The sequence below is a fragment of the Tyto alba genome, unplaced genomic scaffold, assembly GCF_018691265.1.
Source record: "Tyto alba isolate M040663 unplaced genomic scaffold, T.alba_DEE_v4.0 Super-Scaffold_6, whole genome shotgun sequence".
In the NCBI taxonomy this organism is placed as follows: domain Eukaryota; kingdom Metazoa; phylum Chordata; class Aves; order Strigiformes; family Tytonidae; genus Tyto; species Tyto alba.
The window spans coordinates 42589212-42616310 of record NW_024881327.1 but is presented as its reverse complement, the minus strand read 5'-3'; the positions used below and the strand labels follow the sequence as shown (position 1 = coordinate 42616310).

Genomic DNA, 27099 nt, shown 5'->3' with positions numbered 1-27099 from the left:
CTTCCATTCTGCTCAGTTTAGATGAATGTATAATAAAGACATTTAAAACATGGGTAATGAAAATTCAAAAAGCATTTCTACAGAAATGCAATTATGTCTATATAGTATTTCCTCCAATTGTGCAAGGTATGTTAAAATTAAATCTGAGTAAGAAAAAACTGATTTATGTACATCTAGCTATCAAATAGTAAAAGGAAAGAGAAAAGCCTGAAGCAATGGTAAATGATTTATGATTGAAGAGGTGTTTCATTAACCCCTCTCCCCCAACCACACATAGATAAAGCAAATAATTGCTGTAAGATTGCTTTAATTATTCAGTCTATTAAAATTCCTCTCTTGTTTGCTTAATTTTTTAATAGCAACAAATACTGCTTTTCAGTGTCGCATGAAACCAACATTATTCTTTCAAGATCCTGTTTCACTGGGGAAAAAGAAAAAACATTTATCACTAACCTTATATATCAAGATCGGAAAGACTTATGCATTAATTTGACTGTAGAGGAGTAGCAGTTTCTTGTTGCATTAACTCTGTGGGATTGCTCACAACACGTGGTATTAAACACGCCTGTAAGTCTTTGTGAGACTGAGGTTAAAAAGACTTGATCTTCTAGGTTAACTTTGCATTTCTTCACTTTCTTGCTCTCTTTAGCACCGTTCCTCTTTATTAACAAACTCACTGGGAAAGTTACATTAATATAAGCAACTGTAGTGAGTGAACCTCCCACCCACTGATCTTTAGCTATTGATCTGGCTTTGCCTTTCAGCACTAATGCACTATCCCTTGTGATTTGCTATAAGCTGCAGCAACTCCCTTCAGATGGTAAAACAGATTCTTAAATATTGATTTGAGACTCCCCTTTTAAAAGCCATACTCTCTAGAGGTATTGATGAAAGCCTAGTTTTAATATTGGGTCACTGGATAAAAGAATGATTTAATGGTAGTTGGAATTTAAGTTTTTTGGTGTGGAAGTAGCTTCAGAAACTTGCTTTTACTCAAAGAAGGAAAATGATGTGTAAGTGACCAGGGCACAAAGATGTGCCCTCTGAATTATATAAAAACAAATAGAAAATCGGAATATAAAAAGATACTGCTTTTTCAGTTTAAAACAGGATAAGCAACCACAGGCACAAGTAATATAAAATGTTAAGTAATCATGGTTAGTTGTTTATACTTCATGTGTTATAAAATAATTGTACTTTAGATTGATTATGAAGGTGGACTCAAAAGTTCCCAAACATGTATAACCATATTAATCAGTGTAGAACATGAAGGCAAGATTGTCACATTAGCAGAACATCCTGATCTGGAAAGAGAATTTCTGAAGAGGTGAATGTACAAGTGGATTGGCTTAATACAGAACAATAAAACATTTAGAGATAGTGAAAGGTAGAGTAGATAATAATGGTAAAATCAAAATATTATCATAAACAATGACGCTAAAAAGCATAAAGAGACCATGAATTTCAAAGGGAGCCTTGCAAATGGTCTTGATTCACTTAGAATGAACACAGGAACAATTTTCTATGGAATCCTAAAGTAGGTTTTAAACAGTTCATAATAATGACTACACTGGGCAGACCAAAGGTTCTTCTAGCCCAGTATTCTGGTTCTAATAGTGGGCAGTAACAACACCAACAGCATTCGTTCTGTAAGAACAGAGCAAGTGTATAATCTTTAACCTCTGCAATTTGCTGTTGGAAACTTGGGGTTCAGGGACTTCAGTGAGAGTGAATTTACTGCATTTAACAAAACTTAAATGGATGTTTGGGTTGATTTTCCCTTTAATTTATGCAGTTATTTTTCAACCTGCCTACAATTTTTACCATTCACAGTATCTTTTAGTAAATCTTTAGTAGACTTTATTAGGCATGCAATGAAGAACCATCAGCTCTGTGTTTACGCTTTCCTAGTTTCACTTTGTGACCCCTACTTGTTGATTGGAAAAGACTGTACGAAGTGAACTGTCATTCCCTATTCATCTCTTCCATGCCACTCTTAATTACAAACCCCTCAATCTTGCCTAGGTCAGGAGTCCAAGTCTATTTAGTCATTCCCTGCATGGGTGTAATTTGATACTTCTGGTTATTGTTATTGCCCACAAAATTGTTATTTTTTGTGTCTTCTTGAGACCTCTGCTACGTTAAGGATAAGAACGGAACTACACAGAGCTCAAGATGTGAGCACATCTTGAATTAAATGTCACAAAACAATAATGCTTTCTGTGTTAAAGGACAGTAACAAATGTCACGGTCTTAAAAAATGAATGTGGTTAGTATTTTTATATAAATTCTGTTACATTTAGCTTAGGTTTTTTTATACTAAACTTTATGAAATATATGTGGTGGATCAAATCACAGCTGTCCTGGGGAGTGGTGGTAATTTTCCATCTAAACATATTATAGTTAAATAATTTGTAAGATTTTTAGCTTAGGTTCATGTTTTGTGCGAAATATTTAATTAGTATAACCATGTATTTCAGGAAAAAAGAATGTATAAAATTGTTGATTTATCAGCTGTCAGGAGAGCACATTGGTTCTTGTTCTTTTTGTAAGTTGCTGTGGCTAGTCTGTCAAGATGGGTGAAATTCCATACATTTCAAAGTACCATTTTCCAGTATATTTTAATCAGGTATTGCAGCCGTTTTCATTTGGGATCTGAAATGAAAGAGAAACTTAATTTAGATGATAAATTGTCTGGCCTGGGACCGCATCTGTTTTCTGTGTTTATGAAACTTAAAGCCCACAAAGAGATTACCTGATCTGCCACCAGTATTTCCAGGTCCAGTTGAAATACACCTTTTGTGTGTGTACCTGTGTAACCCACAGGTTATCTGTAATAAGTCCTTAATTCAGCCTAACTGCAGACTGTTTGCATGCTTGGATAATAAAAAAGAAAATTATTCTCCCTCTCTTTTTCCACTATCTTCACTGGCTCTGGCCTCTACAGCCCTCTCCCTCTTTGTTAACCCCACTGCCTCTTTTTCCAGTGTTGCCAAAACTGTCTTCACCCATTTGTAGCTGTGACCCTTGAACAGGAGCTGGACACTTTTCTACATCTACTAGCAGTCTTTGGAGGGAGAGTTATTGGTGCAGGATTTCCAAGGACTTAAATCTAAGTAACAATGCTTAAATGTTATAAAAACAGAAGTTTTCAGGACAAGATATAAACTATAAACAGTATCCTCTAGAAAAAAAAGCTTTAAAAAGTTATTATTTGTTCATAAGTAGAAAGAAGAAGTTTTGGTTTTCTGCTATAGGGAATGACTCTTTAAGGCTGCTTATAATTTTATCTTATGAATGATGGAAATTCTTACCAAAACTATGGAGCCTGGTAAGGTTTCATCTTCAAGTTTTCCCTGTTTTTTTTTTTTTTGGTCCCTCCCCCTGCCCCCTGATAATCACATGTTCTGCAATATATGTAAGCGCGATTCATCTTTGCTTTTCCTTTTAAATATATTTGGCTTTGTAATACCAAAAGTCAGTTTTATCCATAGTTCTGCTTTTGGTCATCAGTAACAGATTTTCAAGATTCATATCCTTATGCCTTGAGGAGTATAGACTGCTATCATTAAGGGTCTTCTTCCTTGCTAGTTCTCTGCTTCTCTTTGTTTTGCGTACTGATACTTCACAGCAAACCCTTGCCGTTATCATCAAGTGCTCAGGCACATAACAAAATTTTGCCAAAGCTTGTACTCTATGTTTCTCTCTTTTAAAAGAAATGAAAGATTTGTTTAACTGAATACAGTTGACATTTCTCTTATCCCGTTGATCCATTATACCCTTATAAATTCAGGTTGAAAATAAAAAGTAGCTCCAGATAAACTTTTATTATATTAGAGAGATAGCTTATCTAACCCCTGCCCCATATTATCTTAGGTACTGTTATTGCTTGCCCTTTAAATAGATCATTCTTCTTTGTGTTTTTAAAAGCATTATTGGTATTTGTATTTTGGAACCATCTGCCTTGCAACAGTTCTGAGTGCTTGTGTTTTTATTTCATACAGGCAAAAGAGTGAAGGTAAGAGGAAAAGTAAAAGTTGAAGGACTGTTGAAAATTCAGCCAGGGCATTACTCAAGGTCCTATAGTAATGTAGAGAACCATGCATACTGCTTGTGATGATTTGAGGAGGAATACAGGATTTTATATGTTACATTGGATTGTGACACTGCACCACCATATAAGCCATTTTTAGCATTATTACTATTTTTTAAAGTTTACATATGCCAGGATTTACACCCTGCAATTATTAAAGCTCTGCCCAGCAAACAAAATAGTAATTTGCAGGGGTGCTGGAGTCTGCAGAATAGCAATGACTCCATCAAAAATGTGCATCTTTGGAAATTGGACAAAGAAAGAGAAAGATCTTTTATGAGAACATGGGAGTTTGTTTTCTGAGACCGAGTTATTTTTGCCTATTGTTGGGATAATGGTTAGTTACAATCTACTCGCTGTTTTTCAGTGGAGTACGCACAGTAATGTTGTTTGATTTATCACTTTCCCGTGTTACTAGCTGTTTGATATCCCTCTTTCACAATTATGTATTTGGGAAACTGAAATATCATACAGCAGTGAAAGGTAGCTGGCAAAGCTGAAGAGGAGGGCAGTATCAGTGACTACCAGGTCTCTCTCCAGACTGCTATGGTGGGATTTCAAAGCATGCATTCGCATCTCATGGTCCTGTATGGTGTGTGTTGAGCGGAGTGAGACATTCTGGTTTACAAGTTATCAGACTTGTAAACCAGAATGTGTAAGAAAGGTTACATTCACGTGTGTAGTCCTAATTTTTGTCAGCCATTAGTTCTTATTTAGAATTGAACTTCAAGATTAGTTTGGGTTGGTTTCTTTAATTGTATTTTATTGAATTTGTCTTGTCTGAAATGTATAGCTTTCAAGTTTGTGGAATCAGGCCCATATTAAAATAAGTGCGAAGTTGTAGTGGCAGCAGCTACGACACGCAGAGTGCCGCTCACTGGCTTGGTGAGAGCCACAAGGGTGCTAATGGGAAGTGCACCACACTCTTTTTAGCTACTGCCCAAGGTGTCTGCTTTCTTTTGGCCAGTCTCTGGAAGGGAAGCTGAGTGAGATGGACCTTCCCACTCACTCTACCACTTTAGCATTTCCTGGCCTTTTATTTTTTTACTTTAGACATCTGCATATATTTCTGCATGATAAATGCACACATTAGAGATGCCTTTTCTATCCTCTGATTCTAAGGAAAGTCTCCATGTTGACATTAGATCAGAGAAATTCAAGGAACACTAAGAGATTTTTTTTAACAAGAGATGAGTTTGTTTTTCAGCAGATGGCAGTTCCTTTTGAGAAAAAAGCGGCATATTTTTATGCTGCAGATTTTCTTCAGGATTCAGGAAAGCAGTGCTCTGGCAAGTATGTTTCACCCAACCCATCCTTCTCTCCAAAGTCCGGACTTATTTCTATGAAAAGCTACCCTGGTTTTTAACTTGTGAGCAGGAAGCTGTACAGAAAGGGATTGAGCATTTTTATTTCCCTAAGCAGACTTCCCAGTTGACCCATGGATCTACCAGCAGAGTAAGGGGCAGGAATGATGTCTTCTTTAGAGGCTTCTCTCCAACACTGTACTCCGAGATATGCTCAGTTTAACTCTGTAATCCCATGATATTTCTCTATTCCACAGTCCTGTCATCGAGGTCATATTTAAGTCTGAGCAGTGTCATGTGAAAGCTCAGTGCACCATACTATTTGTGATTCCTATGTTCATTAGTTTGCAACTAGACAGGTAGCTTTGTGTCTTTAATATAATTAGCACTGTGAAGGTTATCGAGAACAGTATTCATGAAAGTTAAATACCTTTTTTCATGGCAAAAGTTAGTTATTTAGAAGTTAATAAAGAAATTAATTGCAGAGTATAATAGAATTTGTAATCAAATGTCAGTAAAGTTCTGATTCCAAGTCCTGGTTTATTTAGATATAGATATGTAAGCTAGATTTTGAAGTCTCGTGTTTTGGATGTTGATTGCCCCCTGGCACAAGAGCAGCCTCCAAAAGATAAGTCTAAACTGTAATTAACAGGAAATGTGTTTCCAGTTCAGGCTGGCAAACCTGGTTTTGTAAACAGTGAGCTAGCACCATGTTTTCTTTATCAGCCTGAAGAGGCCAGGGTTGAATTAGAATCATTTGCTTGAACTGAAGTCCAAGTCGCATGGCTGTCACCACTGTTCTGTCTCCAATTACTCAACTTGTGTATTATCCATACTGAATGAAGACTATGCTTTTTTTTGCAGTGTATGCATAACCTTATGTTGATGCTAAACCAGAAATAGCTAAGACCCAAGAATGTTATATCTCACCTTCATTTCCTGAGGCCAATGCCTTGTTCGGGTTACTCAAGCACATGCTGCGAGTTGCTAAGCTTTCTCTGTAACACTGGGAGCTGCTGCTTAATTTCCTGTAACAATTCTGCTGGCTTGGTTATGCTGACTACAGGAACTATCTGCAAAGAATTGCTGCTACTAAAATTTCTACCACTATCTTTCTTTCTGTAGCGATACGAGGCTTTCATGCCTGCGTTAGTTTCTGCAGTTAATTAATCTATGTCTTTCTAATACTTACTGTAGTAAGGATAGAAAAGCAATAAACAGTGCAGATAAAGGATAGAATGGTTTAATCTCATTAATTATCAAAATACAGAGTATCCAGGTACAAATATTACTCCTCTTCTAATCATTGGGAGTTGGACAAGACACACAGAGCCAAGAAAATATATCTCAGCTATAATGAAGTAATGAAGGTGCAGTTCTGTTAGAGTGGTTTTTTTTTCTTTCTTTCTTTCCTGGTTTTAATAGCAACTTCACATCATAACTAGGACAATGAAATTCTTGCCAGCCAAGTACATAGTTTGGACAGATTAAAGGGAAGAGGTATGAGAAATGATAATTGCTTTGTGCTCGTCAGACTTGTATTGAAAAACTGACAGGATAATTACAAAATACCTGCTTTGCAGAACGTCTAGGCAAATTTTAGAGAGCTATTTAAAGTTGTTCGTTTACAATCTGTCTCAAAAGTTTTTTCACCCTTTTTGAAGTAGTTCATTACCATTTAGATGTGTGGTACATGTTCGAATATAGACCTTATTCTCATGTGCACGCCTGGCTGCATTCCACTGCCCACCCCCAAAGAAAATTGCCCATAATTTTTTGCATTACCCCACATACTTCGCCCACGTAGTCTCCCTTAACTTTCAGCAAAATATTTCACCTGATGGAAACTGTAACCTTGTTGCTTTTGACAGTCTGAAGCATAATCATAGATAAATTAATTAAGAGAGAAATGTTCCAGTGGACTACACAAACAACTCTGTTTAACAGTAAAAAGTTGTACTACTTTCAGCACATTTTCATGTCTCATCACATGGCTTTTCTTCACCTGCTTTTGAAACTTGAAAATGACCGTCACCGAATTGCCAGTTTTCAAAGAATATTCTAGACATAGGTGCCAAAACCCTACTGATTTTGGTAAGAACTGAAAGACCCTGAAAGCCTGACTTTCTACTAAAGTTTACCATATGATGTCATTTGGGTCATGGGGCCACAGGTACCTGCAGAAAGGCAACAGATTTGCTCTAGGCACCTGGTAGGCAGGGCTAGTGTTGGTGCAGGCTTTGGAGGGAAGAACGAAGAGACCTTGGTGATTAGTGGACTCATAACAGATGAAGTAGAGCCCACTAATAACAGTTGTTTCAAGCTCCTCCAATTCAGTGTGAGTCATCCAGTATCATTATTATGTACAACTGAACAGGGATGACCAATCTCATAGCTACAAGAGCTGGATTTTCCTGTATGGAGGTACTGTAAGCAATATTTCATGATCCCTTGCCTTGTTGGATCGTGTAGCATACAGAACAGCTAACCAGCACATACAGTGAGTTTAGTGCTTTCCAGAACTCTCAGCAATTGCACATCAACTAAGCAGTTCATGTATCCACATAGTAAATCACTGTCTGTTTTCTGCTCACCTCTCAGGAAGAGGTAATTGCAATTTGCAGTTGTTTTTCAAAATTCCTGTGTTTAGTCTCAGGTGCCTTCAGACATGACCAGTGAGTAGTTGGCAGACTGGCCAGCTGGTTCTGGCAACCAGGACAGGCTTTGAGCAAGCACCCTTCCTGTGGATGCCAAGACTGTTGTGAAGCCATGGGTACCCCTTTCATGTAACAGGTACACCTGAATTTTGGTTATGCCAGGAAACAGGACATGCGAACCCCAGAAAGGATGACCACAGATGAACTGCCTTGCTATAGGTAGCTGTAGTCAACTAACTGGTGTATTTACCTGATTTCCCAAAGTGATGCTTTGGGCCCATAGCTATAAGGTTAATTATTGTAATATTTAAAGCTTACAGTTTGTATTTTTCTATAAAGATAAAATGATAAGTTAAGTGCTGGTCATATAATTCATTCTATATTACACTCCTTGGTACACTGAATTACATGTTTTGCAAGAAGTGCACAGTTCAGATTGTATAACAGCATTTTTTTATAGAATTCTAATTTCTCTCTTCCTTGTTTTTCTTTGAACAGTTTATGAAGAACCTGAAGACCCCAGTAACAGATCATTTTTTTCAGAAATTATCTCTTCAGTGTCAGATGTCAAATTCAGTCACAGCGGTAGATACATGCTAACAAGAGATTACCTCACTGTCAAGGTTTGGGATCTGAACATGGAAACAAAGCCTGTAGAAACATACCAGGTAGGTATCTCCTGTGTCTTGAAATGCAATGATATACAAGCATCTCACTGTTCAAAAACTTAATGTTTTCCCAGACTTCTCATTGCTTGGTCTGAGAAGCAGCTAGATAAGAGAGCTGCTAATCAAGGTGGTTAAAATCCTCACAGTGGCATCCTTGTAGTTGGAAAAGGGCGATTTCAGCGTTAGTAAGGAAGTGTAAGGCCCAGGGTATCAGGGTAACATCACTGCGGATTGGGGTCTTGAAAGAAATTATGCTTCTAACAAGGGAAATCATCTCTTCACTTTGGCATCTGTTTTCCAATGATGTATTTCACTATTAACCTTTAAAAGAAACTGAGGAGAGGATTTTGTGTGTTGCTTAGCATGCTGCTCCCCCTGGGACTGCTGAGAGTTTACACCTTTGTAATTTCAGAACTTTTTTAAAAAACTTCACCTATGCATCTCTCCCTTGTGTGTAGTTCTAGAAGTGATCAGTGTTAAACCCCGACATCACCACTGACAAAGCAGTTCGCGAATGCCAGCCAGACACATCTGGTTGCCTGAATTCATTGTGATATTATCCAGACAAAATGCCAGTGGCTCCAGCCAGCACTGAGTTTGTACTCTGACATCTGTTCTGTTTGGCAATAGAGGGTTGAGCTTACATTTTTTGACTCTGCCTTGGAGAAGGAAAATATGTCTGTGACACAGAAACTGCTTGTTATGAAAATGCAATGAGAAAAAACTGTTAAGCTACCTACAGAAGAGTACGCAAAGTAGGAAAAATGTCATTCATCTGGCTCATACTGTTTACTTAGAGACAGTCCTGTGACACTGCTGGAACGATCCTTTGTTTTCTGTGTCTATATAACGGCAGGTGGTGTACAGTAGTTCACAGTAACTATAATTAAGATTGGTTTTAAAATAACATGGAATGAGAGTAGAGTGTTTTATTAAAATGCTACTCTCATTTTATTAATTATATACTGATGAAAATTTATTAAAAATTTTCATCAGTAATGTTGGAGGTATTTATTAGTTAGTGTTTAGCAGACAAAGTAGGCCACAGTGTTTTCCAATGCATCCATTATATTTTGGTGGATACTAGTCAGTGTGTCTCTTGTTAGTATCGGGAAGTCTGAGCCTGTATACCTTTAAAACTACAGAATTGGATTTGCTCTGAAAATGGCAGTACTTGTAATGCTAAATGTGTTAGAAATGCTGATATGCTGTGAAAGTGGAGTGGGAGGGTAAGGGTGAGACTGTGTTTTATGTAACAGAATCGTATCTCAGATTTTGGGAACTTAGGTAATACATTATTTTATACTTATGCTAATGGAGCAGGCAACCTTGTCCCAGGAGAGGAATAGCTGATGAAGCCAACCTGTTTGTCTTGACTTTGACATCTGCTTTTATTTGCTCATGTAGGTAGCAGTGAAACAAGCTGGCCACCTTTAAATCAGTCTGACACCCAACAGTGGGGCCAATTAAAAAGTTATATTTCTCCATGTTGAGATGGGAAAAATGAGTATAATATAAAATTTTCAGTACTGATTACTGCAGTCAGAAGCTTATAGAAAAAAAAAAAAAAAAAACAAACAACAAAAAACAAAGACCAACAACAACAAAACCGCTGCAAATATAACAGGGTTCTTGCTGCTTTACCTTAATCTATGGGTTGCCTTTCATTTTCAGATATTTATCCAGTGCCTTGTAAAGAGTATACAGATGCATTGCCGAGCATTGCAGCTGACTAAAGGAGAATCTGGAACTCAGGGGCCTTAGGAAGCCAGTAGCACAGGACTCTGTAGGATTCACATGGTCCAACTGCTCTGGGCAGCCTTTCATATTTTTCAACTGCAGATAGTAGAGAATTCTGTTCTTAAGAAAAAGTAGTTTAAGTTACTCTTCTAAATAATTTGTCTTAGAGGTATCTCTCACATCTCATAAATAAACTTGGAAATCTCTCAGAAATTTTTTTGTGGTGGATCACCCAACAAATAAACCTAACATTTTTAGATATGTATCCACATATTTATGATAATATGTATATCATTAAAAGATTAAAGATGCTCATTAAAAGATTGAATTTCTCATTTCATCCACTGTATGGTTGTCACTTAGATATAGTCTAGCTGCAAGACTCATGAAGAGGGTCACAACAGGAGATTTCCCCACAGGATTGTTAAGAAAGAGTGAAGTCTATAACTATATTGCTTCGTTATCAGGTTACAATTTTAGTATCACAAAAAAAATCTAATTTCTCATGCAAGTTCTTCTTCTTATCATGCTGTGGCTAAAATAATGCTATCGCATAGAGCAGCTGTTGCAGCCTTGCTGAAACACATTATCTGCTGACAGTGATTCAACATAATTTTCTCCTGTTAATGCTTCACATAAAATAAAAAAAGGCAGAGCTTGGTGCACTGGATGGCACTAAAAAAGCAATACAGTGGAATGGTCAATGCTTGAATGGTGCAAGGCAGCCCTGCCTAACAGGATACTCTTCTGATGCTGCCAGATGACTTACCCAAGCAGAACCATACTAGCAGCACCCAGAGGTGAACACATTCATAGCTGATAATAGCTTGATCCACTGTTGGCAGACTCTATTGCATAGGGATTTGGACTACTGTGTCACTTACCAGTGCAATTCCTGATTGTGACTATTCAGTCCCAGTGAAATTGCTCCCCACATACTCATGTTGCTATGCTAGTCTAGAGCACGGAATTACTAGATAATTCCATGAAGGTCTGACCTAAAACAGTGCAGTGAAGAAAATGAGAATACCTTTTGTAATTAGTTAGGAATTAATTTGGTTTGGATTCGAGTACTATTCACATGTGGTAAGAACAATATGTAACAGACAAGGCAAATCTGATTTTACCCTCAATTGGTAGGGTCATATGAACATGCAAAAAAGGTGAAAATGAAGTGTTTCTTCCAGTTAGTTTTTTCATAGTCGCTCTGAGGGTCTGAATGCAGTCAAATATGGTAATCAAAGGGTCCACATGAAGAGCAAGCTGGTTGTCCAAGGCAGTAGTGCAAGTCTGCAGACATTCAGTCAAGAGAACAGGAGCTGAGACCTTGAAGAGATCAGTAAGAAATCTGAGAGAGGAACTGCAAAGTGCTTTTTGACAGAGCTGATAGAAAGGCACAGCTCCAAGTTGTAGAGTTGGACACGCTTTGCAAAGGGGGTATACATGACAGTGGTCATGACAGATGGCTGCTGGAAATGGTAACAAGAGGAAGACCTAGAAATGACAATGAGGCAAACGCAGACTGCTTCCTTCTCCTGCTTCACCCAACATTTCTATTTCTTCTGAGTGTTGGGAGCTCACAAAGATGATAAAGAACTCCAATTCTGTAACAAATGGCACTGCTAACATAAAAAGGCTTTAAGTAAAGAGAAAATGAAGGGATTTCATTACAGAGGGTGCAAGAAACTGCATCAGTACTAAAGGTGTTCTGATCTATTATTCACCATGAGGGTAAATGCATTTAATTGTGAAATGTTTTATCTGCATCCACCATTTGCCTGTTTGCTGTATAAGACATTATCTGTTGATATACAGCTCAGTGTTCACACATCTATTAATGAAAATTAATCCATAAATAAAATTTATAATCCTTAATAACCTTATGTTACAATTATTCTTAAGCTATTGTACAATTTGACTATTGAAAATGGGTTAGTTTAAGGAAAATACAAGTGAAAGGTCATTATCCCTGGTCTGGTCTTGATAGAAGTTTCCTTACTAGAAGAAATGTTTATGCCCTCAGGCCAGAGGAGGATGCTGAACATCCATGAGCAGGAACAGTCTCCCTGGACTTGCAAAAAACAGTATCTCTGTAAGCCAGAGCTAAATTATGCCCCTCGGCTATTAGATTGGTATGTGTGCTGAGAGGTCATCTACACATCTTTGTTTTACAGTTTCCACAATAGCTAGAAGAAAACAACAGGAGTGAAAGTGCATTAATAAATTCCTCTAGGCAGGGATTTTCTAGCTCATTATTTCGTTGAGGAATGAAACCAATCATCCAGAAGGAAAACTAATCAAATTCAGCAAAGGATTGAAATGGTTTGCATGAGATCTCTCTCTTTATGATAACCCTTGTTCAGCAGAGATGTGTGGCCCAAAGGAGAGGTCTTCTGCTGGTTAGTCCCACTTTTCAAGTATGTAAGTGAGAATTTACAATGTTGGTTTTAAGTCTCAGCCAAACAAGAGATATCCTTGGGCTAAATGAGTGTTCTGATTTCCAGCCTGTGCAACTACAACCTTGTACTGTATTTGACTTCTGAAATATCTTACCCAAATATATGTAATACCATACACTACAGGTTCTTTTAATAGAGCCAAGTTCTTTCTGCCACAAGTGAGAGTTCACTTATCTTGGAATATGGTATTTTTGTTACTATTTTAATTAGATTTCTTGCACATTAATTAGCACATCTAGGGTATCAGCTGGTGAAATGTCTTTGGGTATTAGGTTAGCACTGAGAAAATCACTCAAGCAGGAGACAAATATGTTGAAGAGGGGTGGTCTGCAGCCTGCTGAGGGAGGTATGCTTCATGCCTTCTTGCAACAATAATTCAGTAGCACCTGGTTAATTGGGCTGTGGAAAAGTACAGATAGCTTCTTTAAATACAGTATCTTCTGCAAAGCTACCAATCTGTGCAGCATATTTTGAAAGTGAACGTGGGAGATAAAGCAGAGAGTGGGGGCCTGGTTGTGGAGTTTTAGATTTTGTTTTATTTCAAGAATAACAACAGTTATTTTCTTTGAAACAGGTCCATGATTACCTTAGGAGCAAGCTGTGTTCCCTCTATGAAAATGACTGCATCTTTGACAAGTTTGAATGTGCATGGAATGGATCAGACAGGTAACCCATCCTTCTGTCCATCACTGTCTGCATTTAGCAAAAGAGCTCCCATATGATGGGGAACAATCAGAAAGTAAAATGTTACGCATGGTTATTTTCCACATCAATTTACATCTTCACATACCAGTATTCAGGTTGATAAAAGGTGTTTGGCTACTGGTGCAGTTGTTTCTCTGACCTCCTTAGACATGGTGTATACCTTGTTAATCTTGGCTCATGCCTTAGGGGAAAAAACTCTTCAAATGCTGTCCATTTTCATGAAAATAATAAGTAGGCTGTAAAAGTTAAAAAGAATGCTGCCAACTTGCACAGCCCCACCAACACACTAAGGAAGCATGTGTGATCCTGTATTTACACAAGAGCTGCCTCAGAAATTCAGTTCATTTACTGGAAACAGGGAACAAGGAAAGACAGTCACAGGCACCCACAGATTCTCTGCAAACTGCTGCCAAATAACAGTTTCTTCTGATCCCTGCCTCCAACAGAGCAATCCCTTTCCCCATGAACTGAAAGAGGGGTCCTTGTTTTTATCTTGGGCATAATATCTTGTTGAATATTTTAATCAGAAATATTGATGCGACAAGTCAGAGAGTGCGAGTGAGGATGCAGTGCGCTAATGCCGTAATGTTAGCAAATGGTGGCAGTACTTTGGGGAGTAGGAATGTTGTACAGGAAGAACTGAGCAGCTGAGAGGACTGGGATAATAAAAATGGATTAAATCCAAGAGTATAATGCAAGGTGAGGATTTTTAGTTAAAACACATACCTTAATCTTATCAGTTGGAAACAACTCACAGGGACATTCATATTCTAGGTGACTGTAGAAGGGATTAACAGTCTACAAAATGCATGTGAAAGAGCACAGGAGCCAATTTTGAATGGCTCAGCAGAGCTAGGATCCAAGAGGCAAAAGTTTGGCACTCGCTGAGAGCCTGGAACTCTGCCTTCAGTTCATTTAGCCTCTCATTTGGGAAAGAGAAAAACGGTCCGTCTCATTGTATTTGAGGCAGGCCTGCCTCCCCTGGACTGGGCAAGGACTATGAAACAGAGTGTGGGGCAGCTGTGAAAAAGGCGGATATGATCCCTGAATGGGCAAGATTGGGATATCCAGCAGAGAAAGCGGTAGTGGTGACATTATGTTAGGTTCTTATGCAAAGACATTTGGACTGCAGTTACAACTTTCTTCTTGTCCCTCATCTCCAAGGTGGATGAACGAACTAGGTGGGCAAGTGGACAGCTGCTCTGAAGAGAGGAGAGGGCAGGAGTTTGGTTTTGACCAGCTTAGCAAAATAGAAGCCAAGATTATACTTGCTTCTAGCAAGTATATCAAGAAGGTATACAGAGGGAGGAAGAGAATCTAGCTAAGATAAATGTGAATGATAATGACACAACGGCAAATAGGTATTGAGTGACAACAGGTATTTAGTCTGGAAATGAGAGGTAGTTCATACCTGTCATCATAAAGCGACAGTGTGGAGCAGTCTTCCCATCCTGTGTAGTGGAGATGTAAGAAACCCAACTGTTTTAACGATGGTGCTCAGGAAATTTGTGAAAGTAGTTATATGAAACATCATTTAAAATGGCAAGCATGACTTCTGAATTTGGAAGTGCAGAACAAGGCCTCTTCCAGTACTGTGTTCCACAAATACAGATAGTGTAATGCCGTGCACTGTGCAAGGGGCATCTTCTCCTTGGACTACTTTTCTTTGGTCAGTTCCTGTACCTGCCCAGTGGAGAGATTCTGTCTTTACTATGAAATAAAACTTTTACCTTGTATCATTTATTATGCAAACGAAACTATATACTTCCATTATGGCTGTTGTCTGCATGCCAGGGTAGTGTTTTCCGGCAAGCATTAACGCGGCATTGGGTAGTCCCTGTGATACAAACTGCTGGCCATTTAAAATTACATAGGTGGACCACATTGGGCAAAATACTTCCCAGATTTATATGATTGCAACTTGGGCACTGGCAGTTGTGGAAATGGCTTTTATATGGTCAGAAAGTGGGAATGACCCACAGAAGTTTTCTGAATTTCCCAAACCCACACGTGAATGGATGTTTTAGCAGAGGGTTGTCTCAGTAGACTGGTTACTGCTTGAGTTTGGTCCTACTAGAAATACCAGAATTAAAGCATTTATTGGAAATATGAAGAATGCAAACAAATAATTTAGATATTGTGAAACTTTGACAAAAATGCAGGGCTTTTCAAGTCCTTTCAAACCATTTTTCTTATCCTTGATGGGAATTTCCACTGCACTGTACAGAATGGACAGCCACTTTTTCCCAGGCCCAGAATCTTTCTCCTGTAGTCAAATGAAGTGCTGCCATCCTTATTAGTGTCGTAAGACCACTCTCTGGATAGTTGCCTAGTAGTAATAGAAATATTATTCAATATCCGTGTAATATTTTCATTCCTGCTTGACAGATCAGAAAGATCAATGCATCGAGTAATTATTAGGTGGGAACATTAGATAGTGAGGGCTTCATTTATTGTACTACCCAGACACTGAGGCATTGTTAGTTGTGCACAACTACCAAATCCATCACTAAACACAATACACTGCTCTTGATTGTAAGAAACTGTTGGGTAGAGTAGCTGGCAACATTTGATAAAGGATAAGGGTTCTCTTTAATTTAGTTGTTTATTTTTAAGAGTCAGATATATCAGCAAATGTATCATCTTTTGATGAACATTCACTTTTCTGATCTTGCTTCTGTGTATGACAAATATTGTATTGTTTTACTACGTACTACAAAGATTATTATTTTTGGTGGATCATAATTTAAAATATGATTGGGCACCAGTTGCTCTTAAAGAACAGTTCATTTGAATAGTAAGGTCACTTAATTTGATCCTTTTGGTATGTTTTTAAAAAGATTACTGCTAGAGGTAAGCAATGCCTACTAACAGTGGTATTCTTAAGTGATGCTGCGGTACAGTATTTATATTATTAATACATATACATAACAGAAATAACTGCAGTTCTAAACATGTTATTTGTATCTTTTATGGACTTTAAAGCTACAATGACAATTTTAAATAACAGGATTGTTCAGTTAAAAATGAAAGCACGTTTATTATTTAGGTGAAAATACTTTTTATTATTATTTGTCACTACTAAGGAATTAAACTAGGCTATGATAGAACCTGATGGTGAGGCTGTTTACAAAAAAAATCAATGTATGTGAGCTCTGATTAGAACGTGATTGATGCTCAGTTACTCCAATGAACAGGAACTAATACGATCAGTCAGAGCTGATCTCATTTGCTGAAGGGCACATTAATCACTATGTACTTTGGCAACAACAGTGGTCAGGGGAGGGAGTCAAGCAGGGGTCTTACACTAATTCAACCAGATGAGCACATATTATCTGTAGTTGAGTACATTACACCAAAATCATGCCATCTTTATTGTATATACATCATTACATGACTATGTAGAATACGTGAGCTCTATTTATACAGCAATTTAATTTAGTTATTCCATTCACTTCCAAAGTCAAGTCTTTTAATAATGACCTGCAAGACACCGATTTCCTCCCCTTGTCAAACTAATTTTGTTATTTCAGTTTTACCTCAAAAATTAGCACTTTTGCAACTGTTTGTGAATTGAAGAGGCCAGTAGAAGAGAAAAATAACATAGTAATTCTACATGGTAGTAAGTGGATACCTTAATTATTACTATTATTTTTTTTTTAAGATTTCAAATGAATGGGTGTATGGGAACACTTCCAGGGAGACTTCTGCATACCATCATGATAAGTGATATGCTGTAAGCAGATGAGTAAAGTCACATACAACTGTTCAGTCAGTCCTTTCCTACTGAACTGTCATTCATCCCACTGAATATCCGTCAGCCTTCAGTCTAATCAGGCGGAATTGGCAGGTCCCAGTGGGTAAGATGTTACAGTCTATTCCTGTCTGCCAGCATGCTCCATGCTGGAGAACGAGAAGACATCATTTTGTTCTCAAGGCTTGGCATGTCAATTATTAGCTTGGAAGGACTGGGGGATCCCCTGTTCTTATTCTCAGTCTTATCCCAGACAGCTGTACTGGAGTGCCACATCCCTGAATCTGGCATCTCAAGTTTTTTCATCATCAGACTCCCCAGGAGATTTAAAGTTCCTTCTTTGTGATGGGGAGTCGGTTGTTTTACACAGCACAGGGTAAAGAAAAATTCCGCAATATGCCAGCAGGCCCCCACTGCTTGCACCAGTGCCTCCTCCTTTCCCTATGTTGTAATAAATCTCATTTTCCATTCCTATGAAACATGTTTTTGAAGAGTTTTCTTGGAACCAATCCTTTCTTCTCAAAAGGTCAGCTTGTCATGAAACCAGGTCTGGTGGACCTTGCATGTCGATCCCAGGAGACTGCATACGTGCTGTTCTGCACTGGTACACATGGTAGTGAAATCTTGCTGATTTAGGGGCTCAAACTATAATTGAGGAGACAGTTTCAGGTCAGAGAAATGGTCCCTTTTTGTGCTGGGTGCCTTGAGAGACTCTTTGCAGAGATTTACAAGTCTGGAGGCAGGCTCTAGTGGAAGCTGCTTTCTGTCTCCTTCCCTCACACCTGCTTGTATTCAATGTTCTGCCTCTCTTTGCCTCAGGGAATGATGTTCTGCTGCCACATTTGCAGTGAGGGGCAATTTAACTGGGCTGGCTTACGTTTTCTATCATCCTTAAGCCTGGTGTATGCCGGTCCTTGAAGCCCTGCCCAGCCTTAGTCCTGTCAAACCATCCCATGGCTTCCATGGTCTCTTGAGCAGCAGTGAAGGAGGGGAATTATGTCATGAGATGAATTTCTCTGGACAACAGAAATCTACAGGTGAATAAAAATTTCTGTGCATCTGGGAAGACTAATCTGGGCCAGAGTTAGCCCAAACATTATATAGAAGAGACTTTAAAAAGAAACAACAACAAAACCAACACTAAACAATTTGAAGCAAGTATTTTTAAGCAAGTCTTAATTACAGCTGATATCCCTAGAGCTTCAGGGCAAAGCCTGACATCCAGGAAGGCAGCTGAAAAGAGCAATTTTGATAAAAACTGTTGCATGCAAGATGGCCACAGCACGGATGACCTTTAAGAGCTTGGTTTGCAATAAAGAAATCTGAACAAAGAATGGGAATAAAAGATATGAGAAAGACAGAGATACTCCAGTTCTTAGTGACTGACATGTTTGATGACATTTCAATGCCTAAAAAAAAATTGTGGAAGATTTCGTTGCAGTTTAGTACAAATGATGAAATCCTATTCAGGTGCCCCTGAGGTTAGTGAATTAGGGAATTCGTTGACCTTCCAACAGAAGCAGAACTTTTTAGAGGAGAAACCTGCGTACTGAAGCATTTCATTTAACAGAGTCATTACCAAAAACAAAATAGAGAGACAGATGTTTTAAAATATTAAGGTGATTAAAGATGCTGAAGTCATCAATAGTTGATAGGGTGCTTCTACAGACCCTAAAACTCTGGCCCTAAATTAAACATCAGTGGTACAACCACTGGTGTCATGCAAAATAATATTGTTATCTATACGTAAACGTTGGCTGGTTTATTTTTGTGTATTCTTCTTACTGTGCAAGCAGGAACAACTTTTTTTCTCAAGTCCTTTGCTCCAGACAATCTTGCAGATTGGAAAAACACTTTTTAAAAAAATACCTTGCCTGAAATATTGCTGGCTACTAGATCAGCATGGCATAGGGTGAAGGAACCTGAACTGAGTGGATGCTGTACAAAGGGAGCAGTTAATGTTCTGCTAATTTTGAAACAACCTCTCCTGCCCACATGAGCTTTAGTTCCTGGGAATTTGTTGAAAGGTCATCAGGGTCTGTGTTGTGATTGCCCAGATGAAAAGCAGATTGCACACATGGCTGCATGCAAACCCCTTACAGTCCTTGGCAAGAATAAAATTTCCTGCAAAATGGACGATCAGCAGTGCTTTTGCTTCCCTGTATCCCACGGAAAGCTGGTATATGGCCAGCCCAGCCCTGCAGATCTCCCTGACATCTTGGGTGCCACAGCCTGCACTACCAAATTCCTGCCAGATTCAAGAGCACAGGAACCAGTCATTTGTAGGTGATGAGAGAGGAGACCTGCCCACCAGCTTGTTTCTCCAGCTCTCAGCCCAAAGGAGAAGACAAAGATGGAAACCCAAAACCTTTGAGAGCTGAGCAAGTTGTCTGTGAGAGTAGGCAAGACTGGAGGTAGTGGAAGATCACAAAGAAAGGGTGAGCAATGAGACCTCCAAATGTAAAATGAAGAGATGAGAGAGGGAAGAAAGGAACAAAGAAAGGGAAATGACGAAGTGAAGCAAAAGAGACAGAACAGAGCAGGGAACAGAGGATGAAGCTAAGGAGAATACTCTTCACTGGCAGGAGAGAGAAGCAGATAAGGTGTTTTTAAAAAAATTGTAGAGCAGGAAATGGAAAAAGGGGAGGTGAGGAGGAAGAGAGGGGGAAAGGAAAACTTAGCCGGAAAGTGTGGTAAAGACCAGAGTCAGCATTGCAGTGGAAGAAAGAGGGAAAAAAAAACAACAGAATGGCAGCTAGGGAGGGAAAAAGAAGAAAAGTCAAATAGAAGTACGACTGATCTGCACTGGGGTTTTCTCCTTCCCCTTTTACCTTCTGTAAGAATACATTTGTCCTGCTTGTAAAGGTAGGAAAAAAAAATAAAAAAAAAAGGATAAGACTTTGTCCCATAGCAGTCCTGCATGAGGACTGAAGTTTGGCAGTGAGATGCCTCAGATTGCATCATTAATAAGCAAGAATGCCTCAGTGTCAGTGCAGGCTGGACATATTAGGAGCATTTTATGTTGTCACTCAAAACATGCATACCTGAAGAGTTGCCAGAAACCCTCAGACGTTGCTCAGAGCAGCTCTGAAAGAGGGAGCACAGATCCATGTGCTCTGCAGAGCAGCACCGCACGGAGGGAATAAACGTGTTCCCCTCGTGGGCAGCACAGGAGGGTTTGTGTGGAGCTGTGAAAATGCGTCTGGGGCCCTGCAGATACGGGGTGTTGCCTCTCCTTCCAGAGCACTGGCTAGGCTGCTGATGTGTGAAAGGTAGGCAGCGGTAGCCGTGTCACTGCCATTGGGGTTTTTTCCCTGCTTTTTTTGCCTTTTTAAAAATTATCATGATTTTTTATCATGCTGCCTGTAGCTGTGGTGGTTTGAGCTGGGTACAGCCTCCCAGCAGCATTGCTCCAGCCTGCGCTGTCTGTACGCTGCTCCTCAGAGTGCACTGGAGTCCTAAATGCCCCTGCATGGCTGAGACGATGGTATCTCTAACCATGTGTTGCACAAACTTGTAAACCTGCTGTCTAAATAAAATTAAATGTGATTAGGCAGAACTTTTCCGGGCTGCTCCCTTACATACCTGTGAATTAGTGTGGGGTGTTTTGGGTGAGGGGCTTTGTTTGGTTTCCTGAACCAGCCTCACTTGCAAGGGTTTTGTGCAAGCACTTGTCATAACACTGCTGTGCAGAGCAGTCTTCCTGTATTCTGGAAATACAGAACAGACTCTTCCTACTCAGGTACAATTTTTATTCTAATATAGCTATATAAAAACTCTCCTTATCACATACATTCCATTATTGTACATTATATTTTCCTGAATGGGAATAAATTGCAGGCTTACATCTAGTTCTCGCTCTCTTTTATTGTTATTTTAAGCAGCAGGTAAGGTTATAATCCATCTGTGTTTGTGACCTTGAACAAGAATGGGCACTTTCTCATTTACATAATGCTATATTTTACTGAGCCATTAAACTGCAGAAAAACAGGGCCAGCATGAAAAGTAGTCATCTACATATGTTAAAAAAAATAACTGCAGTAAATCCAACTGCAGAAAGCAGACTTCTAAAAATATGTGAGAGTTCGAGAAATTAAAAAGCAAATGGACTGTGAAGGCAGATTTACTGCAAGCAAAACCTCCTAAAATAAGATTCTTGACAAACACCTCTCTGTCCATTTGGTGCACTGGTACTGTGCCTGCATGAAAACTGCTTCCCTGACAGTTCCTGCCTTCATCAGGAGGGATGCTCCTCATTCCCCTGGGAACCGCGCTCTGCTGCCCATGGCACAGGGTGCTCCAGCGTTATGAACCTGTTTCAGAATTTTGCCTGGAGGGAAAAACCCCACAGTACTGTGCTGGGTTGTTTGCATCACAAATTGTGTATGTTAGCACTGAGATATGAAATAACCTTGACTTCTTCATGTTGTGAATAACCATTACAGCAGGAGCTATAATGACAAGACATGGTGATTTGGAAGGAGTGAAACATCAGATTTACTGCTGTTGATTCCATTTCTGAAATGGGCACTAATCTTGATCAATAGGCTTTCTGCAGCTTCTGGGATACGTTTTATCAAGCTGTCACACAGATGCTTTTGTTTTTTGAGCTTGTGGGATTGTTAACTTGTGCCTTACTAAGCAGGATTTTGCCAGGCCTTTGCGGGTAGGGAAGGTAAGGGAAAGCTCACTGCAGACAACCCAAGGGCAGGTACTGCTCCTGGAGAGCAGCGAGGCAGCTCCCTGCCAGGGCTGGCTGCAGCTACGTACAGACAAGTGCCTCTCTTGCTCAGCCCCAAACTCAGCAGCGGTGCAGCCGGCAGCGTGCTGCCTGTGGGCCTCGGGAAAGCAGCCTCCCGGCGGGGCGAAGGCTGTAGGTGAGCTGCTACTGAGGGCAGCGCATGCGGTCTCCCGGTAGCAGTTTCCTCCAGCATTTCAGGAGCTGCAAAAAGCTCAGTGTTGAATCAACTGTCATCAAACTCCAGTATGTCATCAGCAAACGTGGAAGCAGGATGGAGCTGGCAGTCCTGCCAGTGGTTCACAGCGTACAAATCCAGCTCACCCGCTCTAGTTACCCCACAGTGTCTCTGCAGCAAGCAGAGCTGCCGTCATTCAGTAGCTGGAGTGCAAAAGCAGTTAGCTGCACAGCTCCCATTTGTGCGTTTTTCAGTATATTATTCATTTGTATTACAGCAGCTCATAACGGCCCCAAATGAGATGAAGGCAGCACTGGCTGGGGGCTGCGCACATAGTATAAAATAGCTGCTGAATCCAGGAGCACCTAATCTAATCAGCTAGTGAGGGTCTGTACATTGGAAAGTATAGTTTATGCCTTTTGAATTCTCACATGGTTGCATATGCCATGATCTCCTAGACAGTATGCTGCTTGATGCAGATTCCACCCAAGTGGGAAACAACAACAAAGTGCTAAAGCATCTGTCATCTGAGGTGGAGTTTAGTTTATTAAATGCAAAGCATGTGAAATATGTTCTGTTGGGCTGTACTAGAAAGGCAAATAATTCTCGATTGCTTGATCTTAGAGCTGTACAGCTTTTCCTGGGGAGACCTAACCATTTGGGGTTCCAGCATGGAAATTGAGAAAAAACACCCTATTTGGGGCTGAGACAGGGAAGTAGCACAGGGCCCTGGCTTCATATGTGGAAAAAGTTCACAAGGGATGAGCTTTCCAACAAGGCTCTGAAACCCATGATTATGCTAATCCAATAACCTGAGGGCCATGGATGAAATCCTGAATTCATTAAAGTTAGTGACAAAATATCCTCCCCTAGAGACTAGGGGAATGAAGCAACTGGCAATCCATTATTTCAAACTACAAGCTGATTAATGGGGTAATTTTTATACAGACTGAAGTATGCTTTCCGTCCCTTCCTCCCAGACCCAGAAATATATTCTGACTTGAAGCTTCTTTTAGACTTCATACAAGGGATGACAGAATCCTGTTTATCAGTGTATTTATTTCTAAGAAGCATTGTAGCTACAAATTTTAATGGTGTCTAGATTTGCAAGGTCTATGGCTTCAGAAGGGAAGAAGGTTTATTCTGGAAGTAATTTCCTTGTGCAAACTCAGTGTGATTTTTCAGAACTTTTCAAAACACCTTTCTTCAAAACACTCATTAAAATACATAATTATGTACTAAATCTTACTATTGTATGAAAAGATTTTAAATACTTGGCAATTTTTTTAAAAAGCTGTTTCTGGAATCATGGTAAATCCCAGCTGTCAGAAAGGGTAAAGCTCTGGAGAAAGAAAAAAGCCTGAAATATATGATCCTTAAATGCTCATAAAAAACTGGAGAGTAATTAAAAATAACATATTAAGTCATATTACTTTTATTGTCTTGTGAAGTCAATCTCATAATATCAGGGTCCTGACATTTGTGCAAGCTTCAGGGTGCAAGTTTTGGGGTGACTGTAATTTTCGTTGAATACTCTACTAAGGAAGGGGAAGACATTGGTCGAAGAAAACTATTCACTCTGGGGAATACTGGGAAAAGTCCTGGTTTATATTTTTTCCCGGCTGAAAGCAGAAGATACCTTATCCCAAGGTTAAAGCCCAGCTGTTCTGATCCAATCACATTGGTAGACTTCCACAAGACACTGCTTAACTGTCTTTGTTCTCTCTCTCTTTCTTTCTGCAGTGTGATAATGACAGGTGCATATAACAACTTTTTTCGAATGTTTGACCGAAACACCAAACGGGATGTTACCTTGGAGGCATCCCGAGAGAGCAGTAAACCACGAGCTATTCTTAAGCCCCGGAGAGTCTGTGTCGGAGGCAAGCGAAGGAAAGATGACATCAGTGTTGACAGTTTGGACTTTACTAAGAAGATCTTGCACACAGCGTGGCACCCAACTGAGAACATCATTGCTATAGCAGCGACAAACAATCTGTACATATTTCAGGATAAAGTGAACTCAGAAATGCACTAGATTTATCAATATCCCTCTATATTTACAAACCAGCCTCTTGAAAGTTGTAGAAGGATGTGATCTTCACAAAAATTGTGGCTTCTGTGGTGGGATTTGTAGGTTGCATCCTTTCATCCCTCAGCCTGTATCATTATTGGTGGCAAGCCAACTATTTTCCATCACTGCAACTGTATGAGTAAAAGGCACGACTGCAAATCCAGTACTGTGGTCTGTATCGGTTCCTTTAAACTAACAGGGGTATTTATTCGCTTTGGGAGCGTTCCTGAGGAGGGCTGAGAGTCCTCAGCTCCCGTCAGTCCTTTCGAGGGTCTCAGTGGCTCACAGGACCATGCTGTTCTGGTGCCCTGCGTGCTTTTGCAGTCCACAGCATTTACCACATTGTTAGAGTTTTTTACTTCAATCTCTTAATTATTTTTTTTTCAGTAACATTTTCCTGTCTTTCAACTAAGCCAAGCCGGTTTGAATGAATGAATAGCCACATCCCTTTAGAGCATGTGGCACATTGGAAGGGCCTCATGACAATTATAACTGGAAGCAGAATCCCTGCTGGTGAAAAGCTGCCCTGTCTCACCCATCCCATTCCCTTCCTTACAACACCTTCTTATTTATTTATTTATTCACATTACTTTGTGCTTCAATATCCCGAGTGAATAAGTGACAGACTGGTATAGTTACTCGGCCAGCTTATTTTAAGAAGTTTATTCTCCGTAGATCTCTTTGCTCTGTTTAAAACAATAACTAGTATCTCATCATGTGGAGGACTATTAAAAAACTTGGTGTTGCCACTCCAGAGGGACTGGCTGGCCGGACACAGCCTGGCAGTTAACACACAAACCCATCCTACGGTTTGGGGTTGGAGTTCTGGAACTCTTGGCTAGAAGTGCTGTCCTTGAAGGCAACGATCGACTTCAGTGGGAACAAAGTTACATCACTGCTAGACACTTCAGAAAGCCCCTCGTTTGTTGATTGCAGCATGGTTATTTTGATCCTGGCCTTTGGGGAATACACACAATGCCGTGGTATCTGTAAAAGTAAAAGAATGGTGCAGCGAGGTACAGTACTGCTCAGTGAATTTTAATGCTTTTAAAATGAGTCCACTGCTGAGAGACAAAATTATTCCTGGAGAAATATGAGAAATCAAAAACTTCAAACCAAATAAAGTCTTCTGCCACATAAATACTGTTAGATTTATCTCTGTTTTAAAATGAATAGTGATGTAAATGGAAAAGGAAAGTACATGCAATTGGTATAGTGCGTGCAGGAATTATATGGGAACAGTGCAGTGGGCAGGGAGTCCTCTTAATCCAGGAAAATAAAGTTCTGCTGCATCCCTAATATCTCTGGCAGAAAAATTAAAATCCCAAAGGAATTCTCCTCAAACCATGAATAAAAGAGCACAACTCGGATGACCTGTTAATCTGCCCATATTAAAACTCCTCAGAAAAAAAAAAAAAAAAGTCTTTAAGCCATTATGCACTGGTTTCTTGGTAAGTGGAGAATGTACTGACAAAGGGATCTGCATGCTTTTATATTTTGGTTTGGGGGAAAGAGTGGGTGAAAATCTGCTTACAAGAACTAAAAAAGGCTACAGTTTTTATATGACATCTTAACACAACACATGAAATCTGTATGTTTGAGATTTTCTAGATCAATGCTGTATATTTTGTGTGTAGAAGCACAAACGCATGTGCATCAGTTTCCAGACACACTAAACACATACAGTATGAAATGTGTAGGTTAATTTTAAAGGGAATGAGGAATGTTTGTTTATAAAATACTGTATGCTGTAGCAGGCATGGACAGTATATGTACATATTTATTCTAATTAAATTTAACAAAATTGCCTTTTTTTTTTTTTTCCTTGTAAAAAGGTTTAAGAATGTGGTAAATTGTATAGAAAACTTGTTAATGCCAAACTACCACTTCAAGGGTGTCATACAATTTCTTTGACTTTTGGCCTCTTCCATTAACCTTTGCAGCTCAAAAAAAAAAAAAAAAAAAAAACAAAACCAACCAAAACTATCAGCTCATATTGGCAATTACAGCTAGAAGTACTGTAAAACATATATTTAGCTTTTAACATTCTCAAGTAAGATTCTATAGATAACTTATTATAAAGCAGATCTTAATACAAGTTTTTGGTTTTAATTTGAAGTACCTTACTCTGCTACAGCTTTGGGTACCAAAAAGAACATGTTAAAATTAAATAAAGAAATATATCGTTGGAGCTTTATAAAACTAATGAAATACCCAACCAAAATACCATGAAGTGATTATAGAGGAAATAAACAGAAACCTTTCAAAGACCAGTATTCCGTTCCTGTCTTTGACATCACTACTACAGATCGGTTTCCTGGTTTCTTGAATGTATGGAAAGTTAACATAGTCATTGTGATCGTTTCCAACTTTCTTTCTCTCTTTAGTTTGAGCTTTCAGTGGTGTAGAGTAAGTGATGGTAAAGTTGGTAAATCTGATTGTTTTGAAAGCTGTTGTTCATGGCTGCATTCTTTGTGTTGCACAAATTAGCTAACTGTTGTTGAATAAAAATATAAATATGTTAATACCAGCTTTTTCAATAAAACTACAACCAAAAAGGCATAAATAGATGAATTCAAGGCACAGCTTATTTTTAAGCTAGACATTAAAGAGTTGTTTAGCTCCTTTTACAAAGGAGGAAGAGTCACCAGGATCAGGGCTCACAAGGCAAGCTACTACATGAGCTTAAAGTGTTGTGGCAGGTAGAGAAGCAAACACAGTGCCGTGAACGG

At 39.2% G+C, this 27099-nt stretch overlaps 1 protein-coding gene across 10 annotated transcripts in view; it reads left to right on the top strand.

Moving 5' to 3' along the window:
* Positions 1-26816, top strand: part of PPP2R2C (protein phosphatase 2 regulatory subunit Bgamma) — a 205490-nt gene extending 178674 nt beyond the window's left edge. For all 10 annotated transcript variants that reach the window (XM_032984474.2, XM_032984472.2, XM_032984473.2 and 7 more), the window contains 3 exons: positions 8553-8722; positions 13496-13587; positions 24040-26816. In XM_032984474.2, the coding sequence (XP_032840365.1) occupies positions 8553-8722; positions 13496-13587; positions 24040-24331 (554 nt within the window). In that variant the 3' untranslated portion in view covers positions 24332-26816. The remainder of the gene's footprint in view (positions 1-8552; positions 8723-13495; positions 13588-24039) is intronic.
* The last annotated feature ends 283 nt before the right edge of the window (positions 26817-27099 follow it).